A 22,327-nucleotide genomic window follows, 5' to 3' on the forward strand; every position below is an offset into this window, starting at 1 on the left:
ACAGAAAGGTGATTGATAGGGTGCTGGGTTGACCTCCTCCCCCAGGAGGCCAGGGGAATTGCACTGTGAACTTGCCTCCTCCTGGGCAGCACCCTATGTTTCCCACTGTTGTGGACTGAATGTCTCTCTCCCAAATTCATGTGTTGAAAGCTTAACACCCAATGTGATAATTGTGTGGCCCTTAAGAGATGGCTAGATTTAGATGAGGTCAGGAGGGTGGGCCCCCGTGATGGGATTAGTGCCCTTATACGAGGAGGAAGAGACCTGAGCTCCCTCTCTCTGTCATGTGAGGACATAGTAAGAAGGTGGTCATCTGCAAGCCAGGAAGAGTCCTCTCAGAACCCCAGCATCCTGGGCTCCGATTTCAGACTTTCAGCAAAATCCCGATCATCCTGGACTTTGATTTCAGGCTCCCAGCCTCTAAACCTATGAGAAATGTTTGTCGTTTTAAGCCACTTAGCCTTGGTATTTTGTTATAATAATCTGAGCTAACATTCCACACTTCATGAAATATTAACAGAACTGGTAGAAGCTCCAACCGAGGAGGGTGATGGAGACTTTCCTTGGAGGGACTCATGACTGTTTTCCAAAAAGAGAACCATTGTCTCTGAAAAGATAAAGACTGAGACTGATATTTAGAAAACATAATGCCTCCTCAATAAATGGTAACTATTATTGTCCTGGTTTTTTATTTTGTGGTTTCTTTCGCCAAGGTCATCCTGGATGAAGACAATAGCAAACAGATTTTGAAGCAACTCTTTCTTATTGAGAAGCTTCCCTAACGTGGCTTCCACATCAAGTTTTAAAGAAGTAAAATTATAAGACTATTTTTCCCATTATCCATTATAAGACTAAGACCAGCCTTTGTTAATCATGTTAGCTCTTGAAAGTGAAAGTGTTAGTTGCTCGGTTGTGTCCAACTCTGTGACTTCATGAACTGTAGCCCACCAGGCTGCTCTGTCTATGGGATTTTTCCAGGAAAGAATACTAGAGTGGGTAATCATTCCCTTCTCCAGGGGCTCTTCCTGACCCAGGGATCAGACCCAGGTCTCCCGCACTGCAGGCAGATTCTTTACCATCTGAGCCAACAGGGAAGCCCATAAGAGGTTTTCTGAAAGCCATTACTGTTATTGTTAACTGTTTCATGTCTATGCTGCTGCTTTGCCTTGTGAATGGGGACTGAACTTCATTGTGCCTCAGTTTGTTCTCATTATAGTTAATAATACTTGTTAGACAACCAGAATGTTCATTAATACTAGAATGATTAAATCACTTGTGAGATAGTCATACTACAGAATTCACTGAAGGCACTAAATAAAATAAAATCAATAAATAGGCATTGACACTTGAAGGAGCTCCAGGCCATGTTAGAATGAAAACAAAAACATAAATGCACATCTTTCTCTCTCTCCTTCCTTCCCCAGCCCTGCATCCCTATTGTAATACTATACAAAATAAACATATGTGTGTAGGTGTGTGTGTGTTCACAAATGTGCAGGAAAGGAATGAAATAAACGGTGCTTGACTGTTTCAGATGAGAACCCTGGAGAGTCAAGTGGTGGTAGTGGTTAGTTTGGGAAGGAAGGTGACTAAAGGGAGATTTTTGTTTTTTTCAAATTGCTAAACCAATTTATTTTTAAGCAGAAATGAGTTTTTTAAAAACCAGCTAAATGAAGATGATGTGTTTCATCTCAGGTTCCCAGAACAGTGTACTTTCCTCTCTTTAAAGCCATACTTACATTCGTTTTTTTAAAAAATTCAAGTGTCATTGATTTACAATGTTGTGTTAATTTCTGCTGTATAGTGCAAAGTGATTCAGATATATATATATATATATATATATATATATATATATACCCCTGGAGAAGGAAATAGCAACCCACTCCAGTATTCCAGTATTCTTGCCGGGAGAATCCCATGGACAGAGGAGCCTAACAGGCTACAGTTCATGGGGTCAACAAAGAACTGGACATGACTGAGCAACTAACACACGCACACACACACACACATGTACACACACGTACAGGCACACACGTACACACACATATGTACACACACACGTATATATTCTTTTTTTGATTCTTTTCCATTATGGTTTATCTAAGGATAATGATTGAATATAGTTCTCCGTGCTATTCAATGGGACCTTGTTTTTTATCCATTCTATATCTAATGGTTTACATCTACTAACCTCTCAAATCCCAGTCCAGTCCAGCTCTCCCCCAGCTTCCTTGGCAACCACTGATCTGTTCTGAAGGGGGAGTTTTTTTTTTTTTTTGAAGGGAGATTTTTGAGTGAGTATTTTATTTGAATCTTTTACAGGAACCCTGAAGTCATGTATAGCTTGTGTGATTAATAAACCAAGATATTAAAAATATTAATACTGGTCACTTCCGCCACAGGGCAATGGAGAGGCCTTCTGGGGAACTGCACTCTTTTGAAGCCGCCTAGTGAAAGATGAGAAGCACGTGTGTCTCCTGGAGGTGCAAGCTGGCTTCGTGCTCCCTGGTTCAATTTATCAGAACACTCAGCGGTTCTCAGAGATGATCAATTCCAGGAGTAGCCAGAGCACCAGGGTGAGGGAAAAGTGAAAGTAAATAATTTCTCAAGCTAAACAGATTAAATTAAATGCATTTTTCATTCATTAGAAAAGGGAGCAGGCCCTCCTTTGTTTTATTAATATATTTAAGGAGAGTATGGATTTTTGCCTTTCTGGGCCTCTTTGCCTTGTTCCCAGTGGCCCATGCTGTCTTTTTATTTGAATTATCTGTTTATTATATTAGGTTAAGAACCCAAAGGCCATTTTGCATGGGACACACTATAAATACCCATTATCACGGTTATGTATTATTGAGCTGATGAAGGAAGACAATTTATGAAGAGATTAGATTATCTCAGTTTTTCTAGAATCTATTTTATTATCATGTGAAGATTACATATGCTCTTAAGAAAATGAACCACATCCTTCCGTTGGCCATCCTCTCGTTCTGACTGCACGGCTGTGATACCAGAACCAAATGTGGAGGCCAATGCGTTTATGTCAGCACTTGCCCCCTCCCTCCTGTTTGTACACACCTATTCCATTCATCATTTTGACAGTTTGTACAAGCAAACTGTCCTAATTTTTTTCAAGAGCTCTTTTCACAAATTGAGTGTGATGTAGAATTAATTATCCCAGTTGGGCATGAGTTGGGGTGCGTCTACTGCCAAGGGGCATTTTTACCCTCAGCTTCCTCCATATTGTATCACAGAGACTTCCTAGCCGCTTAGACCCCCTTCCCTCATTCCCTCATCCTAAAGGAGCACTGCGTTCTCATCTGCCCTCAACTAAGTGAAGTTGGCTCTTACTGTCGGGTTGAAAATATTCCTTTAATATATTACAACTTGTACCCATTTTCTTCACAGCAGAGCATCATTATATTTATTGCTATTTTGCTTCCTTGGGAAGTCTCCTCCTAACCACTTCTCTCTCTTCCTCTGCCCGTTCTCCCCACTATTTTTTAATAAAAAACACAGCTCGAAAGAAATTTGAAAAATGCCAGCTTCAAACAAAAAGTGCTGCTTATGACCAAAGAAGAAGCAGGAGTTCCACTGGCTATTCTCTCACGTTTTACTTAGAAATGTTCTGGAATAGCGTGTCAGAGGAGAAGGATAAAGAGATGCAGCTTGCAATGGTCACAACTAAAATAGCGTTGGTGCAAATTTTTGACTATAGACTTGCAACAATAAGGCTTGTATGTAAAAAAAGTCTGCTTTTATGCCAACTGGTGTTTTACACAAAAAGAAGAAAATCCCCACCAATCACGTTTAACTATTTAAGCTTAAAATTTCAGCTTTACATCTCTGTGCTGTTTTTTCCCCTTTCCTTGTTGCAAAACAGAACGCTGAAAACTATGGCCCAGATCTGTAATTGTGAAGATGTAGCTAGATAAGAATGCACTGCTTTGCTCTGCTGCACTCAAAAAATTATAGAGATGCTGACAGTTTAGTGGAAGGAGTAGTATTTATATCTCAAAGGCATGTGGGTGGCCCTGATGAATATTAGTTATATAAGCCTAATGATAGCTGTATTCAAACAAACACAGCATTGCTTTAAAACAGAGAAATTTCCTAAACTTTTCTCAAGCGTGCAGATTTTGAGGAAGTAGATCTCAAGTGTTATTTTCAGTTTAAACTTTCAATAGCATGAAGCCTCACTTCTTTCCTAAAAGAGCTTTGAAATCAGCAGCACAATCTCCTATCCTGATCCAGTAGCTAGCCAGGTGGGGAATTCGGACCAGTCACTTGCCGCTCTAAGTATTGTCAAATACCAAGCTGAGAGGTTGAACCCTTCAGTTGCATTTGGCTTCTTTTCTCTCATATACTACAACCTCTAGGATGATTTTCAGCTGAGGCTTATCCAATATTACCCTCAACTTTTATAAGTCATGAAACAATTGTGTTTTATTTCCAATTCCATGGTTTCTATTTTTTGGACTAGGGATCAAAGTTCTTGTTTTATGGTTTCGTGATCATTCCCTTGCCTTCCCACTGAAACAGCCTTAAGAAAACCCATAAACAAAACCCATAAACAGGGCCCATGAATAATAATGGAATGGTGGGAGAGGAGACAGTATTAAGATTTTGTGGGTTCCTATAAGGACTTTAAGATTCTGTGGAATCTTAGAAGAATTTTTTCTATTTATGATAAAATAATTGGAATGCATTATTTTAATTATAAAGTTACTAAACATTTTGTTTAAATAAAAAAAATTATTCTCAGTAACCTAAAATTTTACAGAGAATTGTGAAGAAGCCATTTTTTAATTTTTGGGGGCATGTAGACATTTATTTACTTACTGGTTTATTTAAAATTTATAGTGTGTGTGCATGTATAAATATATATATGTGTATATATTTATATATACATATATACACACATATTTAATTATAAAGATATCCAGAGTTAACACACTCAAGGACTTCAGAATCTCTTAAAGAAAATAAGGTAATTTGTGAACCTTAATACAAAAAAGAAAGATAAATGATATAAAAGGGGAGCACACGGGTAACGGATGTTGAGAAAAGGGTCTGGCATTATGAATCTGATATGAGGAGAGGGGTTCAGTTCAGTTCAGTTCAGTTCAGTCGCTCAGTTGTGTCCGACTCTTTGCGACCCCATGAACTGCAGCACGCCAGGCCTCCCTGTCCATCACCAACTCCCGGAGTTCACTCAGATTCACGTCCGTTGGGTCAGTGATGCCATCCAGCCATCTCATCCTCTGTCACCCCTTCTCCTGCCCTCAATCCCTCCCAGCATCAGAGTCTTTTCCAATGAGTCAACTCTTCGCATGAGGTGGCCAAAGTACTGAAGTTTCAGCGTTAGCATCATTCCTTCCAAAGAAATCCCAGGGCTGATCTCCTTCAGAGTGGATTGGTTGGATCTCCTTGCAGTCCAAGGGACTCTCAAGAGTCTTCTCCAACACCACAGTTCAAAAGCATCAATTCTTCGGCGCTCAGCCTTCTTCACAGTCCAACTCTCACATCCATACATGACCACTGGAAAAACCATAGCCTTGACTAGATGGACCTTAGTCAGCAAAGTAATGTCTCTGCTTTTCAATATGCTATCTAGTTTGGTCATAACTTTTCTTCCAAGGAGTAAGCGTCTTTTAATTTCATGGCTGCAATCACCATCTGCAGTGATTTGGGAGCCCCCCAAAATAAAGTCTGACACTGTTTCCCCATCTATTTCCCATGAAGTGATGGGACCGGATGCCATGATCTTAGTTTTCTGAATGTTGAGCTTTAAGCTGACTGTTTTCACTCTCCTCTTTCACTTTCATCAAGAGGCTTTTTAGCTCCTCTTCACTTTCTGCCATAAAGGTGATGTCATCTGCATATCTGAGGTTATTGATATTTCTCCCGGCAATCTTGATCCCAGCTTGTGTTTCTTCCAGTCCAGCATTTCTCATGATGTACTCTGCATAGAAGTTAAATAAGCAGGGTGACAATATACAGCCTTGACATACTTTTCATGTCAGTATGAGTGGGCTTGGCACGTAGTTGCTGTTGTTCAGTTGCTCAGTCATGTCCGACTCTTTGTGACTCCATGGACTGCAGCACAACAGGCCTCATTGTCTTTCACTATCTCCCAGAGCTTGCTCAAACTCATGTTTATTGATTTGGTGATGCCATCCAATCATCTTATCCTCTGCAGTCCCCTTCTCCTCTTGCCTTCAGTCTTTCCCAGGATCAGGGTCTTTTCTAATGAGTCAGCTCTGCATCAGGTGGCCAAGGTATTGGAATTTCAGCTTCAGCATCAGTCCTTCCAATCAATATTCAGAGTTGATTCCCTTTAGGATTGACTAGTTTGATATCTTTGCAGTCCAAGGAACTCTTAAAAGTCTTATCCAACACCACAGTTTAAAAGCATCAATTCTTTGGCACCCAGCCTTCTTTATGGTCCAACTCTCACATTATACGTAACTATTGGAAAAACCATAGCTTTGCCTATGGCACATAGTAGATGTTGAATAAATACTCATTGAGTGAATAAGTGAATGAAAGTGAGAAATACAATCCCACCACATTCTGCATGTGAAGCATAATATGACCGTTAGTGTGATGAGAACAATGAAGCAATGAGCCTTCTGGATAAATCGGTTTGACTTGGTAGACAGTAAGAGCAAAGGGTTTACAGAGACAGAAATCAACATAAACAATAACAGAGCTTTGCAGTGGGCTTCACATGTGTAAACAGTATCTGTTTTGCTTGCTTTATGCTCTAGACTGAGTGTTTGTGTCCCCTCCCCCAAATTCAAATGTTGAAACCTACCCCCCCCTCCCCATTTGGAAGTGAGGACTTTGGGAGGTGATTAGGTCAGAAGGGTGGAGCCCTCTTGAATGACATTAGTGCCCATCAGTGTCCAAGAAACTCCCTTGCCCACTTCTGCAGTGGGAAGTTAGAGCTAGAAGATAACCTTTCATAAACCAGAAACTGGGCTTTCATCAGGCAATGTGTTAACTTTGGACTTCCCAGCCTCCAGAACTGTGAGAAATACATTTTTGTTGCTTAAAGCCATCCCACCCATGGCATTTTGTTATAGCAGCTCAAACAGAGCAAGACACTTAGTTAAGCTTAACTGTGGTATAAAGAAAAGAAGATGGGATTTGTTAATAGCTTAAGAAGAACCGGGATTCAAGCTCTCATTCTGTTATTGACTAGCTTTCTGTGCTTCTGCTTTCTCATTGGTAATCTGAGGACACTACTCATCTGAAAGAGGCATTATAATTTTCTCATCTGTAAAATGGAATGAAAGTGTAAGTCCCTTAAAAAGATGATGTGAGATAGTATGTGGAAATGTGTTACTCCTTGCCTTCTAGAAGTAAGAGATTGTTGAATCTAGGCTATTAGTATTAGTAGTCATACTAGTAATCTAGTAACGACAAACCTAGACAGCATATTAAAAAGCAGAGACGTTACATTGTCAACAAAGTTCTGTATAGTCAAAGCTATGTTTTTTTCCAGTAGTTATGTATGGGGCTTCCCTTGCGGCTCAGCTGGTAAAGAATCCGCCTGCAATGTGGGAGACCTGGGTTTGATCCCTGGGTTGGGAAGATCCCTGGAGAAGGTAAAGGCTTCCCACTGCAGTATTCTGGCCTGGAGAATTCCATGGACTATAGGGATCGCAAAAAGTCAGACATGACTGAGTGACTTTCACTTTCACATATGGCTGTGAAATTTGGACCATAAAGAAGGCTGAGTACTAAAGAATTGATGCTTTTGAACTGTGGTTTTGGAGAAGACTCTTGAGAGTCCCTTGGACTGCAAGGAGATCAAACCAGTCAATCCTAAGGGAAATCAACTCTGAATATTCACTGGCAGGACTGATGCTGAAGCTGAAGTTCTAATACTTTGGCCACCTGATGAGAAGACTTGACTCACTGGAAAAGACCTTAATGCTGGGAAAGATTGAGGGCAGGAGGAGAAAGGGATGACAAAGGATAAGATGGTTGTGTGGCATCACTGATTCAATGGACATGAATTTGAGCAAACTCTGGGAGATAGTGAAGGACAGGGAAGCCTGGCATGCTGCAGTCCACGGGGGTCCCAATAAGTCGGACACAACTGAGTGACTGAAATGAACTAGTAATATTTTTATATGTCTGGCAGATATAGTACACATTTACTATAATCTTATAGCTATTTACAGGCTTCCCTGGTAGCTCAGCTGGTAAAGAATCAGCCTACAATGCAGGAGATCCCAGTTTGATTCTTGGGTCAGGAAGATCCACTGGAGAAGGGGTAGGCTACCCCACTCCAGTATTCTTGCGCTTCCCTGGTGTCTCAAACAGTAAAGAATCCACCTACCATGCAGGAGACCTGGATTCAATCCCTGGGTTGGGAAGATCCCCTGGGGAAGGGAACTGCTATACATGCCAGTATTCTTGCCTGTAGAATTCTATGGACAGAGGAGCCTGCTGGGCTACAGTCCATGGGGTCGCAAATAGCTGGACGTGACTGAGTGGCTTTCACTTTCTTTTTTATACACATTTACAATGAAATATTTCTACATAATTTATTTGTCTTATTTGTTATTAAAACTATCTGGTTGAATATATAATCTTATTTCTCTGTTATGTGGATCAAGAAACAGCTCAGAGAGGTGAACTGATCCACTGATGCTTCTGGTGAGGGTGGAATCAAGCTGAGGTAGATTCTCTGGCCAGGAATTCCACAGTCTTCCTACAGTACAGCAGCTGGCAGTCATGTTTACCATGTACTGCCTATGTCAAACCAGAGAGCCAGATGAACCTGAGTTTGAATGCTGGTATTATCTTTCATTAGCAGTGTGTTTTCAGGAAAGTGACTGTAGTCTCTTCAAAGCTTCCGAGTCCTTTGGAAAACAGAGATTATGCTACCTACTTTCTAAGGTTGCTGGGACGATTATAAAAATAGAACGAGAAAGCATTTGTCAAGCGCCTGTCACTTGGAAACTCATGAAATGGGGGCTTACTTTACTCTAACTTCTTAGTTGAGAATTTGCCACCTCTAGATATCTTCCAGTCTGGCTTTGCCCCAGTGCTTCAGAGTGCCATTTCTTTCTCTTTTTAAAATTTTAATTGGAGGCTAATTACTTTACAATATTGTGGTGGTTTTGCCATACATTCACATGAATCAGCCATGGGTGTATGTATGTTCCCCATCCTGACCCTTGCTCCCACCTCCCTCCCCATCCCATCTCTCAGGGTCATCCCAGTGCACCAGCCCTGAACACCCTGTCTCATGTATCAAACCTGGACTGGTGATCTATTTCACATATGATAATATACATCTTTCAATGCTATTCTCGCAAATCATCCCGCACTCGCCTTCTCCCACAGAGTCCTAAAGTTTGTTCTTTGCATCTGTGTCTCTTTTCCTGTCTCGCATATAAGGTCATCATCACCATCTTTCTAAGTTCCATATATATGCGTTAATATACTGTATTGGTGATTTTCTTTCTGACTTACTTCACTCTGTATAATAGGCTCCAGTTTCACCCACCTCATTAGAACTGATTCAATTGCATTCTTTTTAATAGCTGAGTAATATTCCATTGTGTATCTGTACCACAGCTTTCTTAGCCATTCGTCTGCTGATGGACATCTAGGTTGCTTGCATGTCCTGGCTATTATAAACAGTGCTGGGATGAACATTGGGGTACACGTGTCTCTTTCAGTTCTGGTTTCCTCAGTGTGTATGCCCAGTAGTGGGATTGCTGGGTCGTATGGCAGTTCTATTTCCAGTTTTTAAAGGAATCTCCACACTGTTCTCCATAGTGAGGGTGCCATTTCTTAAAGACGGGAACTGAAGAAAATTTCCATGGCTAAATATGCTTGAGAAGGGTGGGTGAAACAAAACTGAATGATGTTCTTTTCTACAGAACTTATTTAATAGGCGAATAGAAGATGTGACTCGTCTAAAGGGGGATTTATCATAGCATTTCTGGAATCATTTGACTACAGAATTCTCTTCAGTGGACCCCATTATATGAAGACATGGAGACATGCTGACCTAATCAAGCATCTTCCTTGGATGGAAGAGGAAACTACAGTCAAAGTGTCAACCAGAGAAGTGGCAGGATAAGGACCAGAACCAGGTTCATCAGGCGTCCTGGGTCCTCTGGTGTTGATACCATTCAACTTGAGATCTCTTTCTCTTGCTGCTCTAGTGTCTGTTGCTAACCCTAAGAGGATTCAGATAAGGAATGGAAAAAGGGAGGACGGGAACTATGGAGGAAGCTAGCCTGAGAACATTCAAGAAATGACAAAAGAGAGACTTGGAGTTGGATGACAACAACAAGCAAGCAGACAAATGAATCCCAACTGTGGCATTTTTGCTTCTCAATTAAGACTCTGAGTCTATGAGATGAAGATATTGAATCATACTCTTAAACCATAGTAACAAGCTCAAGAGTCAAAGCCTGCCTGTTAATATTACTCACTGCAGCCCAGTCACATAGCCATTTGCAGCCTGTCCATATTTTACTGACATGAGCAATTACATGTCCTGTAACGGCAATGAAGCAATAAAATTTATGTCTTGTCATCTTTAACAAGATTAGACATAACCCTTCTCATAAATGTAATACCGAACGGAGATTTTTAAGAACATAAGTATAGTTAAGGATCCTTGAGTTTATCCCTCATAGTTAATTAAAACCCTCCCCAGGAATCAGTAGATGATAGATAGAAGGATGTTGAACTGAACTTTTGAATTCATGGAAGGGTGAGCTGATGATTTTTTTCCATACCTTGTTCAGCTTGCACTGGGTTTGTGCCTCACAGCATTGGTACCAGATAGATTTCAGAAGAGCTGCAAAGGGAGTGACCCCTATTCCCGCAGCAATGCACATGCTTACTGGATAGTGAAATACATCAGTCAGTGCCGCTCCGAACGGCCCATCCACCGCCAGCCTGCAATCACAAAGTGCACGGTTTGACTTTCAGAACACTCTACCCTTAAAAACAAAACCATCCTAAACCAGTGCTTTGAATAGGATGTGTTGGCGTAAGTGTGCGGGGAGGTTAGCTCTGTGCTAGAGAATGCCCTGTTTGAACACACAGAGTGTAGCGATATGGTGGCCAGCCTCACAGCACAGCTCTTTTTACAGTTCTTAGAAGCTTGTTTTGCATCATGAAGACTGATAAAAAGATGCCTTTTCTTTTTCCCTTTCCCTCCCCAGCTGCCATCAGGGGAAAAAGCAGAAGTATCAAGGTGGTTTAGAAGGCTTATCTCTCCTTTTGCTAATGTAATTCCCCCCTGTTTTTATTTATTCCATCCCACTTCTTAGTATGTTTATATAATTTTAGTCTAATAGAAGCTATTCATTTGGAATAAATATAATTTTGGAATAATTTGTCAGTTATGTTGAATTTCTAAAACTCATTATTTTAGATTATGCGAACTTAAAAATCTGTGATAATCAGGCCAGGGGCAGGCAGTCTTTGAGTAGGCAATTTTTTTCTTTGTAAGAATAATGCATACTCATTGCATAAATATAATTGTCTTTGCGTGTGCTTGGTTGCTCAGTTTTGTCCAACTCTTTGTGACCCCATGGACTGTAGCCCACCAGGCTCTTCTGTCCATGGGATTCTCCAGGCAAGAATACTGGACTGGGTAGCCATTCCCTTCTCCTGGGGATCTTCCTGATTCAGGGATCAAATCCACATTTCTTGCACTGCAGACAGATTCTTTACCATCTGAGCAATTGGGGAGCTAGTAATTATCTTTAATAGGGTCCTAAATGGACTGACACCCCCTGGATTCTGCTTCATCTCTCATGACTAGTTCTCCACACTGGTTTTTCTTTTGTTTCTTAGGGAACACAGGACCCTCTTTGGCCATGGGGCCTCTGCCTGTGATAATCCAACTAATCACTTGGAAAACTCTGCCCCAAGTTCTCCTCTATTTTCTTATATAGTTCACGGTTATCCTTCCCTAATACCTCAGTAATCATTTCCCTGGGGAAGTCTCCATGGATTTCTGAGACTAGGTTAAATTCTGTCTTAGATGATTTATAACACCATGTATCTATCCCCTGGTTCTATGGTGACCTACAAGACCTTCTAGAACTAACAACCAAAAAAGATGTCCTTTTCATCATAGGGGAATGGAATGCAAAAGTAGGAAGTTAAGAAACACCTGGAGTAACAGGAAAGTTTGGCCTTGGAGTACAGAATGAAGCAGGGCAAAGGTTATCAGAGTTTTGCCAAGAGAATGAATTGGTCATAGCAAACACCCTCTTCCAACAATACAAGAGATGACTCTACCCATGGACATCACCAGATGGCCAATACCGAAATCATATTGATTATATCCTTTGCAGCCAAAGATGGAGAAGCTCTATACAGTCATCAAAAACAAGATCCGGAGCTGACTGTGGCTCAGATCATGAACTTCTTATTGCCAAATTCAGACTTAAATCGAAGAAAGTAAGGAAAACCACTAGACCATGCAGGTATAACCTAAATCAAATCCCTTACAATTTTACAGTGGAAGTGACAGATAGATTCAAGGGATTAGATCTTATAGACAGAGTGCCTGGAGAACTATGGATGGAGGTTCATGACATGGTACAGGAGACAGGGATCAAGACCATCCCCAAGACAAAGAAATGCAAAAAGGCAAAATGGTTGTCTGAGGAGGCCTTACAAATAGCCGAGGAAAGAAGAGACACTAAAAGAAGGCAAAGGAGAAAAGAAAAGATATATCCATCTGAATTCAGAGTTGTGAAGAATAGCAAGGAGAGATAAAAACAGACTTCCTCAGTGATCAATGCAAAGAAATAGAGGAAAACAATAGAACAGGAAAGACTAGAGATCTCTTCAAGAAAATTAAGATACCAAGGGAACAGTTCATGCAAAGATGGGCACAATAAAAGACAGAAATGGTCTGGACCTAACAGAAGCAGCAGAGATTAAGGAGAGGTGGCAAAAATACACAGAAGAACTATACAAAAAAGGTCTTAATGACCCAGATAACCACAATGGTGTGATCACTCACCTAGTGAGTCAGACATCTTGGAATGTGAAGTCAAGTGGGCCTTAGGAAGCATCATTATGAGCAAAGCTAGTGGAGGTTATGGAATTCCAACTGAGCTATTTCAAAGTCTAAAAGATGATGCTGTGAAAGTGCTGCACTCAATATGCCAGCAAATTTGGAAAACTCAGCAGTGGTCACAGGACTGGGAAAAGGTCAGTTTTCATTCCAATCCCAAAGAGAGGCAATGCCAAAAAATGTTCAAACTACCGCACAGTTGCACTCATCTCACACGCTAGCAAAGTAATGCTCAAAATTCTCCAGGTTAGGCTTCAACAGTATGTGAACCATGAATTTCCAGATGTTCAAGCTGGATTTAGAAAAGGCAGAGGAATCAGAGGTCAAATTGCCAGCATCTGTTGGATCATTGAAAAAGTAAGAGAGTTCCAGAAAATCATCTACTTCTGCTTTATTGACTATGCTAAAGCCTTTGACTGTGTGGATCACAATAAACTGTGGAAAATTCTTTAAGAGATGGGAATACCAGGCCTGAGAAATCTGTATTCAGGTCAAGAAGCAACAATTAGAACTGGACATGGAACAACAGACTGGTTTCAAATCAGGAAAGGAGAATGTCAAGGCTATATATTGTCACTTTGCTGATTTAACATATGCAGAGCACATCATGCGAAATGTTGGGCCGGATGAAGCACAAGTTGGAATCAAGATTGCCAGGAGAAATATCATTAACTCAGATATGAGATGACACCACCCTTATGGCAGAAAGCAAAGAGGAACTAAAGAGCCTTTTGATGAAAGTTAAAGAGGATAGTGAAAAAGCTGGCTTAAAACTCAGTATTCAAAAATGAAGATCATGGCATCTGGTCCCATCACTTCATGGCAAATAGATGGGGAAACAATGGAAACAGTGACAGATTTTATTTTCTTGGGCTCCAAAATCACTGCAGATGGTGACTGCAGCCATGAAATTAAAAGACGCTTGCTTCTTACAAGAAAAGCTATGACCAACCTAGACAGCATATTAAAAGCAGAGACATTACTTTGCCAACAAAGGTCCATCTAATCAACACTATGGTTTTTCCAGTAGTCATGTTTGACAGTTGGACCATAAAGAAAGCTGAGGGCTGAAGAATTGGTGCATTTGAACTGTGGTGTTGGAGAAGATTCTTGAGAATCCCTTGGACTGCAAGGAGATCAAATCGGTCCATCCTGAAGGAAATCAGTCCTGAATATTCATTGGAAGGACTGATGCTAAAGCTGAAGCTCCAGTACTTTGCCCACCTGATGCGAATGACTGATGCACTAGAAAACACGCTCATGCTGGGAAAGATTGCAGGCAGGAGGAGAAGTGCATGACAGAGTGTGAGACGGTTGGATGCATCACTGACTCGATGGACATGAATTTGAGCAAATTCCGGGGGTTGTAAATAGACAGGGTAACCTGGTGTGCTGTAGTCCGTGGCATCGTGAATAGTTGGACATAACTGAGTGACTGAACTGAACTGATCTCTCCTCTGCAGTCCTCATTGTTCCTGTAATTTTATAGCTGTTTTGGGTGGTGTGTGTGTGTGTGTGTGTGTGTGTGTGTGTGTGTTTGTGTTTGCGGCACCACGCGGCATGTGGGGTCTTTGTTCCCTACATGTGTGTGCTCAGTCGTGTCTGACTCTGTGACCCCATGGACTGTAGCCCTCCAGGCGCCTCTGTCCGTAGGATTTCCTAGGCAAGAATAGTGAAGTGGGTTGCCATTTCCTCCTCCAGGGGATCTTCCTGACTCAGGGATTGAACCTGTGTCTCCTGTGTCTCCTGCATTGGCAGGCGGGTTTGGTGTGTGCGCATCACTTGATTTGCAGCTGTTTGGTCACTAGACTGTAAGTTCTGAGGAGGGAGGGGCCGTATCTGTCTTTGCCCACCACTGCAAGCCAGCACCTTACAAAGGGAGGATTGTTCAATAACAATTTGTTGAATAGATTGTGAATGTTTAAAATATGTCAATCAACAGAATAACCTCAACTATTCCAAAAGCACACATTTACATATGAACAAAGATATGCTAATTAAAAAGCTTCTAAGTTATTCATAACCATTCCCTAAGGAGTGTCTGTTGAAGGCACGCGGGGTTGGCCCATTTGGGCTTACTATCTGTTCATGAAAGTTCAATTGGGTTTATTTTAAAAATATTCCATATACCAAACCTACTAATAATTCAAATTAACTCTCCTCAAATTAATATTAATTAATAAGGCTTTTATTACATATTGATGTATGGAAATAGAAGAATAAAAATAAAAGGGCCTTAATCAGAAAGGGTTTGTATCTTAGCCCATGGTAGATTCTTTTATAAATAATTAGATAAAGGGAATTGAGAGAGAGAGAAAAACAGAAACTGCCCACAACTAAAATGTCTTATGGTTATTTTTATACTTCATGGTATTTGGGATTTATTTGACACTGATGATTAAAGATAACAATTAAATCCAAAGAAGAATTGTGTCATAATTCATAGAAATGCACAATAAACACATTTCTACATAAAACTGAGCATCTAATCTGGAGCAGCAGGAGGGAATATTAGATCCCATCTCCCTGCTGGTACAGTGATCCTTACTTCACACCCCTGTTTCCTGATCACTTTCCCACGTGAAATTGCAGAGCCCCGGGTTCCATCAAGGGGCTGATCTAGTTTTTCGTCCTGTCTCACTGGGATCTGCCTTCTGACAACTCATGGGCTTTTACCTTTCTGAGAAACACAAACCAGATCTTTTCCCTTCCTGCCTCTCTAGCCTTTAACTAGCTGAATCTAGCCATCATGACACTCTGATGGTTCTTTTTGTGAACCAAAACACCTCCATTTCTCTCAACGCTGAACTGGCTGCCTTTGCACAGATTCTTGTTTATCAAGTTCACTAAGGTACTTCCTGTCTGATGTAGATCCAGTTTCTGATAACATATCTTAGAAACAAGTTCCCTCTCCAGCAGTCACATCACACTGTCAGCACTGCCCATCCACCTTCGGTCTTGTCTCTGAACCCAAGACCTTTTTTCATCTACATTGTCCTCTCTTTCTCATCAGCACGTTCTCTGTCATCTCTGTGGTAGATGACCTTTCTTATTTTGCTAATAGCAAGAGTAGCTAACTTTTTATTTTTTTCTGTTATGCATTATGCAAAGAGCATCATACTGACTATCATATTTAATCCTAAACAGAACCTATGTTCTATAATTATCATTTTCATCTTACAGAGGAGGAAACTGAGGCAGGTGTTACATATATCCTCCAAGATCACATGCAAAATTAGGCTTTGAACCCAGGTTGTCAAATGCTGAGGCTCTTGGCTTTGGGTTGTAGATATAAATTGCTGAGAATTCTAGTACCAATATTGAGAAATTCCTCCCTTTTACCTCAGAAGCCAAAGTCTTTTTTTCATTTATTTATTTTTATGGAAGTATAGGTGATTTATATTGTTTCAGGTGTACAGCAAAGTGATTCTGTGATCCATACATGTGTTAGTGTTAGTGACTTAGTCACGTCCAACTCCGCAATCTCGTCGACCGCAGCCCACCAGGCTCCTCTGTCCATGGGATTCTCCAGGCAAGAATACTGGAGTGGGTTGCCATTTCCTCCTCCAGGGATCTTGCCCACCCAAGGACTGAACTCTGGTCTCCCTCACTGTAGGCAGATTCTGCACCATCTGAGCCACGTATCTATTGTTTTTCAGATTCTTTTCCATTATAGGTTATTGCAAGGTACCGACTATAGTTCCCTGTGCTACACAGCAGACCCTTGTTATCTTTTTTATATACAGTAGTGTGTATCTGTTAATGTGAAAATTTTTAAAAAGAGCTCTTGTTCTCTTTTTCCTGAGTTTAGAGGAAAAGGTTTCCTCCTCTTCACGAGGCTTTGCTTCTCCTCTTGGACTCCTTAGTCACTGCTTGTCTCAGAGATTCCTGGGGCTGTTAATCCTTTCTGTGCCCAAAGCAGTGAAAAAGTATGGTTTTCTCAAATTTCTTCACAATATTTATCCCAACATTTTTTGTCTGTGTCCCTGTTTTTCTGGAGCCCTAAACATAGACTTTGAGTTCTTATTGGGTAATCCTGTAGCAAGAGTGGGAATCAATTTTAAGCCATTGATTATTAAAAGGAACCAAGGCGTGGTGACTATACTACACTTCTGTTGCATGCTGAGGCTTTTCTAAATAGGGTGTTGTTTTGGATTGACTTGTCCAGCAACAGACTATGACAGCAAAAAGTGCACAGCGCTGCGTTAGGCATCACAAGTGGCTTGTAATTCGCCAAAGTGATGTTTTAGACCCGGGAAAGCAAAATGTTTCCTGTTCTGGACCTGCCCTTATTGATCATTTGATTTTTAAAGAAATGTGCTTGTTCATACTCAAATTTAAAAAATGGTTTCAAATTTACCATCTAGAATGAAGATACTGCAGGAGCTCTCAACATGTTGATACCCTAAAGGACCTTGCTTTTTATAATATGGCAACTTATACATAAAAGAGAAATGGGCTCCCACCTTGGCAGGCTCCAGGGCTCTTTCAGGGGCTGTCCTTCTACTCCAAAGGCCTTACACAGAGCTTCTGTCCAGTCTCCCACTGCCCGGATGTGGACACTGAAGAAGTCCTCCTGGGGAGCGGAGGTGAGGGTGAAGGGGTGCCACTCCAGTGTGGATATGGATGGGCACTGGATCAACACATACTGCCCTGGTGCCATTTTAAAGTCACGCTTTTTCATGCAAAGTTCTAGCACTCCAGATGGATGGCTTACCACCTAAATCACAGCAAGAGAGTCATTGGTTCTTTCACTTAGGTTAAATAATAAGACAATGGCCTTCATCCCATCAAAGCTTTCTCAATTTTTATATCAACTCTTTTAAGGTGTAATTGACATAGACCATTAATTATGAGTTTCCAAGGATCATTGCCACAACTTTTATGTCTGAGTTGGCAACTTCAGCCAGAATGACATTAATCTTCTTCAGGGGCTAGGCCAGAAATTTGTGCAGCTGCATCGGGCCAAAGTGGTGTCTAGCACATGACTTTTTGTCTCAGTGACCATGTTTTCGGTAGCACAGTTAATTTCAGGCCAGTTAATTTAAGAGAATATAAGCTAGCATTTCATCCATAGCACTTAATTAGCCTTAAAGTTATTGAAATAGCCACAGAATTAACTTCATGTTGTTTTAAAATGTAGGTCTAGTTTGTTACCATTTTCAGTGACGTGTGTATTTTCTTTATCCTTTGTGAACTAACCCTGGTATTTCTTCATTCTAAGTATGAAACAATCTTCAAACTCTGAAATGTTTTGTTGGTTTGGTTTGCTGTTATTCAAACCTTGTCCGATCTCCTACTTAGGCTTTGAGTTTTAGATATAAGAAAGCATGATGCAAAAGCTATTGCTTTTTAAAGTGCTCTATAACTTTAGACAAAGAATTAATTTTCCTCCTTAGACATACCTCTTTTTTCCAGGCTCCCATGTCTTCTTTTTTGACAGAAGTCATATGCGAGCAAAATCTAGTGTCTGGATCCTCTGACAGTATTTTTCCATTCAGAAGAGAATTTTACAGCATTTTAATCATTAGTTTCTCCTCTCCCTACTGATCTCGTTCTGATTCAGCTGTTAAATGGTCTCCCTAGTAACAGCTTGAGTAGATTTCCAGAAGTTTTATGGTCTGGCTTTTGATACAGCTTGATATTCTTTGGTGCTTAACTTAAAAACAGCAACACAGAAGCAGCTTAAAACAGAAATACGAAGCAATTTCTGTGCATCTGCTTTCATGAAGACAGTTAAAGAGATAGAGTATTCTGTTAATATTGTATTAGCAAAGCTGCATGGGTTTGGTTAGCAGAGAATTTCTTCTAAGACATTGAAACCTCTGAAGGGAGAGTTTGGGGTAAATTTTCAGTCTCCCAGGCATGTGTTCATTTTTCTTCATTCATTCATTTAGTCAACAACTGTTTTTTGAATGTATATTCTATTCCAGACTTACTCTAGGATGGGGATATAGCATAGAATATGAGGCCCAAAAAAGTCCTCACTCTCAAGTAGTATATATCTTAGCTGGGGTAGGAAAGATTTTATTTTATTGAAAATAATAACATAAGAAATGTATTTGGAGATGACACATGCTATGAAGAAAGTAAAACAAGACACTAAGTTGCAGAATGACACAGGAGTTCTACTCTTATTAATCAAAAGCAGAGTTATTATTACACTACTATTATTGCCTGGGCTTTCCTGGTGGCTCAGATGGTAAAGAACCTGCCTGCAATGTAAGAGACACAGGTTCCATCCCCGGGTCGGGAAGGAAATCGAGGAGGAAATGGCAATCCACTCCGGTATTCTTACCTGGAGAATTCTGTGGACAGAGGAGTCTAGTGGGCTATAGTCCTTGGTGTCTCAGAGGCAGACATGACTGAGCAACTAACGCTTTCACACTTCCACTTTTACTGCTTGGGCATGTATTTTTGATCTATCTGCTGAGACCTTCCTCCAGCTCAAGGCAAAAATTGGGGAGCAGTGACGAGATATGTCGAGATTGGAAAATACTACCTTCTTGCCTTCATTCACTAGGGCAGGGCCCCTTCCTCTTCATTTTGAACTTCCCCCCAGTGCCCTTTCTCCATCTAAACCGGAGGGCAACTGTTCCCCCATCTTCTGTTCAGCAGTTCCAAATGTGAGCGTGTGTACTTGAAAATATATATACATTATTTTTGTGTTTGCAACGTCCATGTTTTTACGTGATGGAGGAAGAGATTATACTCTAAGGCACTGTGATCCATGTAAAGCATACTCAGCCCTCCTGCCTTTTCCCCTAGAGGACACCAAAATAAAGGGAAATACAGATGATTCCAGGGCTGTAGCATAACCTTTATCAGAATTCTGTGTACCAGTCGGGAGCCCTGATCCCTGTCTTCAGTAAAATTAGTCTCACTAAAAGATGCACAGGATACAAGCAATTATTAGAACAGAAGATGAGCCTCTAAATTACAGACGGTTCTGCAATAAAAATGGCAAATTAAAAACTTGGGCCAATAAAAAATTTTCATCTACACTCAGGTTTTTATTCAGACATAAACCTACATGCATACCTTGGTAATGATAACTTCTTGTTGGAATCGCCAGAACCTAATTATTCTTTCACACGCATACAAGACCATGGGGCCTAAAACCCATTTCCAAGCCTGCAGAGAGCGGCAAAGAGAGAGGAAAAGGAAATGAAAATAGAATCCAAATATTTTCAATTTGAACCAATCAATATATAACGCGATGGGGTTTAGACATTTTCCTTTAACTTTGGGCCAGTTATCAACAACAAAGATGTCTCCTTGTATTAAATACTATAACATTCAATTATGCCTTGAAGTCTACAAGCTTATTTAAGATTGTATTGGTTTTTATGCTTACTTGATCAATGATGCCTTTATGTAATTAGAAATAATTGAATTTGCAAAGAAATAGAAAGTAGATTGATGTTTATGTTATATATGATAGGGTCATAAATGCTCCCAAACTCAACCAAAGTCAAAGGCTTACAAACTACATTACTGAGTCAACACAGGACATGACAAATTCAATAAAAAACATTTCAAATAGTAATTTTGGGGGCCAAGAATGCATCATAACTTTGCAAGTCTGCCTAAAACAACTCACACTCTCACACACGCATGCACCCATGTACTCACACACCCACATACACACTGTCACACACATGGGCATAGTCAGTGTTATCTGAAATAAAACAAAGTTAGTTTCTCAGTGTTGTAAATCTAGATTAACAGAATCAGAACAAAAGCCTCAATACTTGTCTGGAGAATTGTGACAGGGAACATTTCCATTCTGTGTTAGCCTTTTCTGAGGATAATCTGCCTTACTGAGCTTCAGTTTACTGGCTACCCTTGTCCCCGGGGTTGGGTTACAACATAAGGTGTCAGCTTCCTTAAAAGGGAAGGAATGGGAACTTAAAATTTTTGAAGATTTAATCTTCAAATTTAATCAAACAACCTGCTGAGGCATATGATATTCTCTTTATTTTGCAGAAGAGGGGACTGTGGCTCAACAAGATGACACAAATTGTCCAGGGTCACAAAGGTGATAAACAAGGTTCACAGTGAAGATATGAACTCAGATGGCCTTGACTACCCAGCCTATGCTCTTCCCATGTAATCATGCTTCTTTCTGTTCAATGAAGAACAGACACTTGCTTCACATTAGAGACTCATTAATTCATTGAATTTTAGGATGATCAAGGTTCTTGGAAATCTAGCCTAGTTCTTCTTTTAAAGAAGAAAAAGCAGCATTCCAAGAATTGGTATAAATTGTCAGAGAGCCAGGAGCCAGGAGTAGAACCCAAGCCTTCTCCTAATTCCCCTCAGCTTCCTCCTTGGAATTCTAAATCCACTGGACCTTACTCTTAGAATCCTATCTTAGTAGCAAGAAAGGCGTCCCTTTCTCCTGAACACAGATATTCACTAAACCTTCACTGACCGACTCATCGTCTTCCTTGTTCATTACTCCCCTGCTTATTATCCTTCTCTGTCTTGTCTGTCTGTTGGTGGGTCACAAGCCCTTCAGCATTATTTTTGCTCTTGTTATCTTCCTTGTTTCTTCGAAGCTCTTTTGTTTATTTCTAGGTCTGTTTGCATGGGGCCTTTTCTCACCGACCTCAACCTTCTGTGCCTTTTCCCTGGGAGCCTCTTGTTTGCCTGATAAAGGCTCCATTTATGGAGGCAACACAAAGCAATTTGACCCACTTATTCTTTTCTGCCTCAGTGGGATTCAGCAATGTGTTCAGAATAGCCGAGAGAATAAAACCTTTTGTCCACCTATACTGGGGGTGAGGTGGGCATGATGATCAGAGCAAGGGGAAAAGGCAGGAAGGGATAGACATGAAGGATGGGGTTGGACCAAAGCAGTGAGTCCTTAGGTCTCTTATGCTTGAATGAACCAGAAAGTATTTTGAGAATAGGCTTGGGTATTTACAGAAAGGATAGCAAGGATGCAATTCTTTCTGTACGAATGTAGAGAGAGATTTGCAAAAAGCACTCCCATAGTCTCTATGTATTTTTTACAAATAATCTTCCACACCCATTTTAGAAAGTTTGAGACATCACACACTTCATTTTGTTGGTGTCAAGTCAATCATGGTCTCTGCTTTTTCCATGTTGATAAAATGGAATGGATTATTTTTCTTTGTACGGTCAGTCAGGAAGGTGAATGTAAGCTATTAATCCTCACCTCTATCTCTGTCTAGTATATAAATTGCTCCAGGAGGAGAAAGCCTAGTTTAGTTA

The 22,327-nt window shown here is 40.6% G+C and overlaps 1 protein-coding gene across 1 annotated transcript in view; it reads right to left on the bottom strand.

The window, feature by feature from the left end:
* The window catches only part of NOX3 (NADPH oxidase 3), a 67,865-nt gene that overhangs the window by 22,914 nt on the left and 22,624 nt on the right, over nucleotides 1-22,327 (bottom strand). Inside the window, exons 8-10 of the mRNA XM_004011426.6 lie at nucleotides 20,126-20,218; nucleotides 17,551-17,804; nucleotides 10,779-10,941 (exon numbers count right to left, since the gene is read on the bottom strand). Coding sequence (XP_004011475.2) covers nucleotides 10,779-10,941; nucleotides 17,551-17,804; nucleotides 20,126-20,218 — 510 coding nt within the window. The remainder of the gene's footprint in view (nucleotides 1-10,778; nucleotides 10,942-17,550; nucleotides 17,805-20,125; nucleotides 20,219-22,327) is intronic.

This window comes from Ovis aries, chromosome 8, assembly GCF_016772045.2.
Source record: "Ovis aries strain OAR_USU_Benz2616 breed Rambouillet chromosome 8, ARS-UI_Ramb_v3.0, whole genome shotgun sequence".
NCBI classification, from domain to species: Eukaryota; Metazoa; Chordata; class Mammalia; order Artiodactyla; family Bovidae; genus Ovis; species Ovis aries.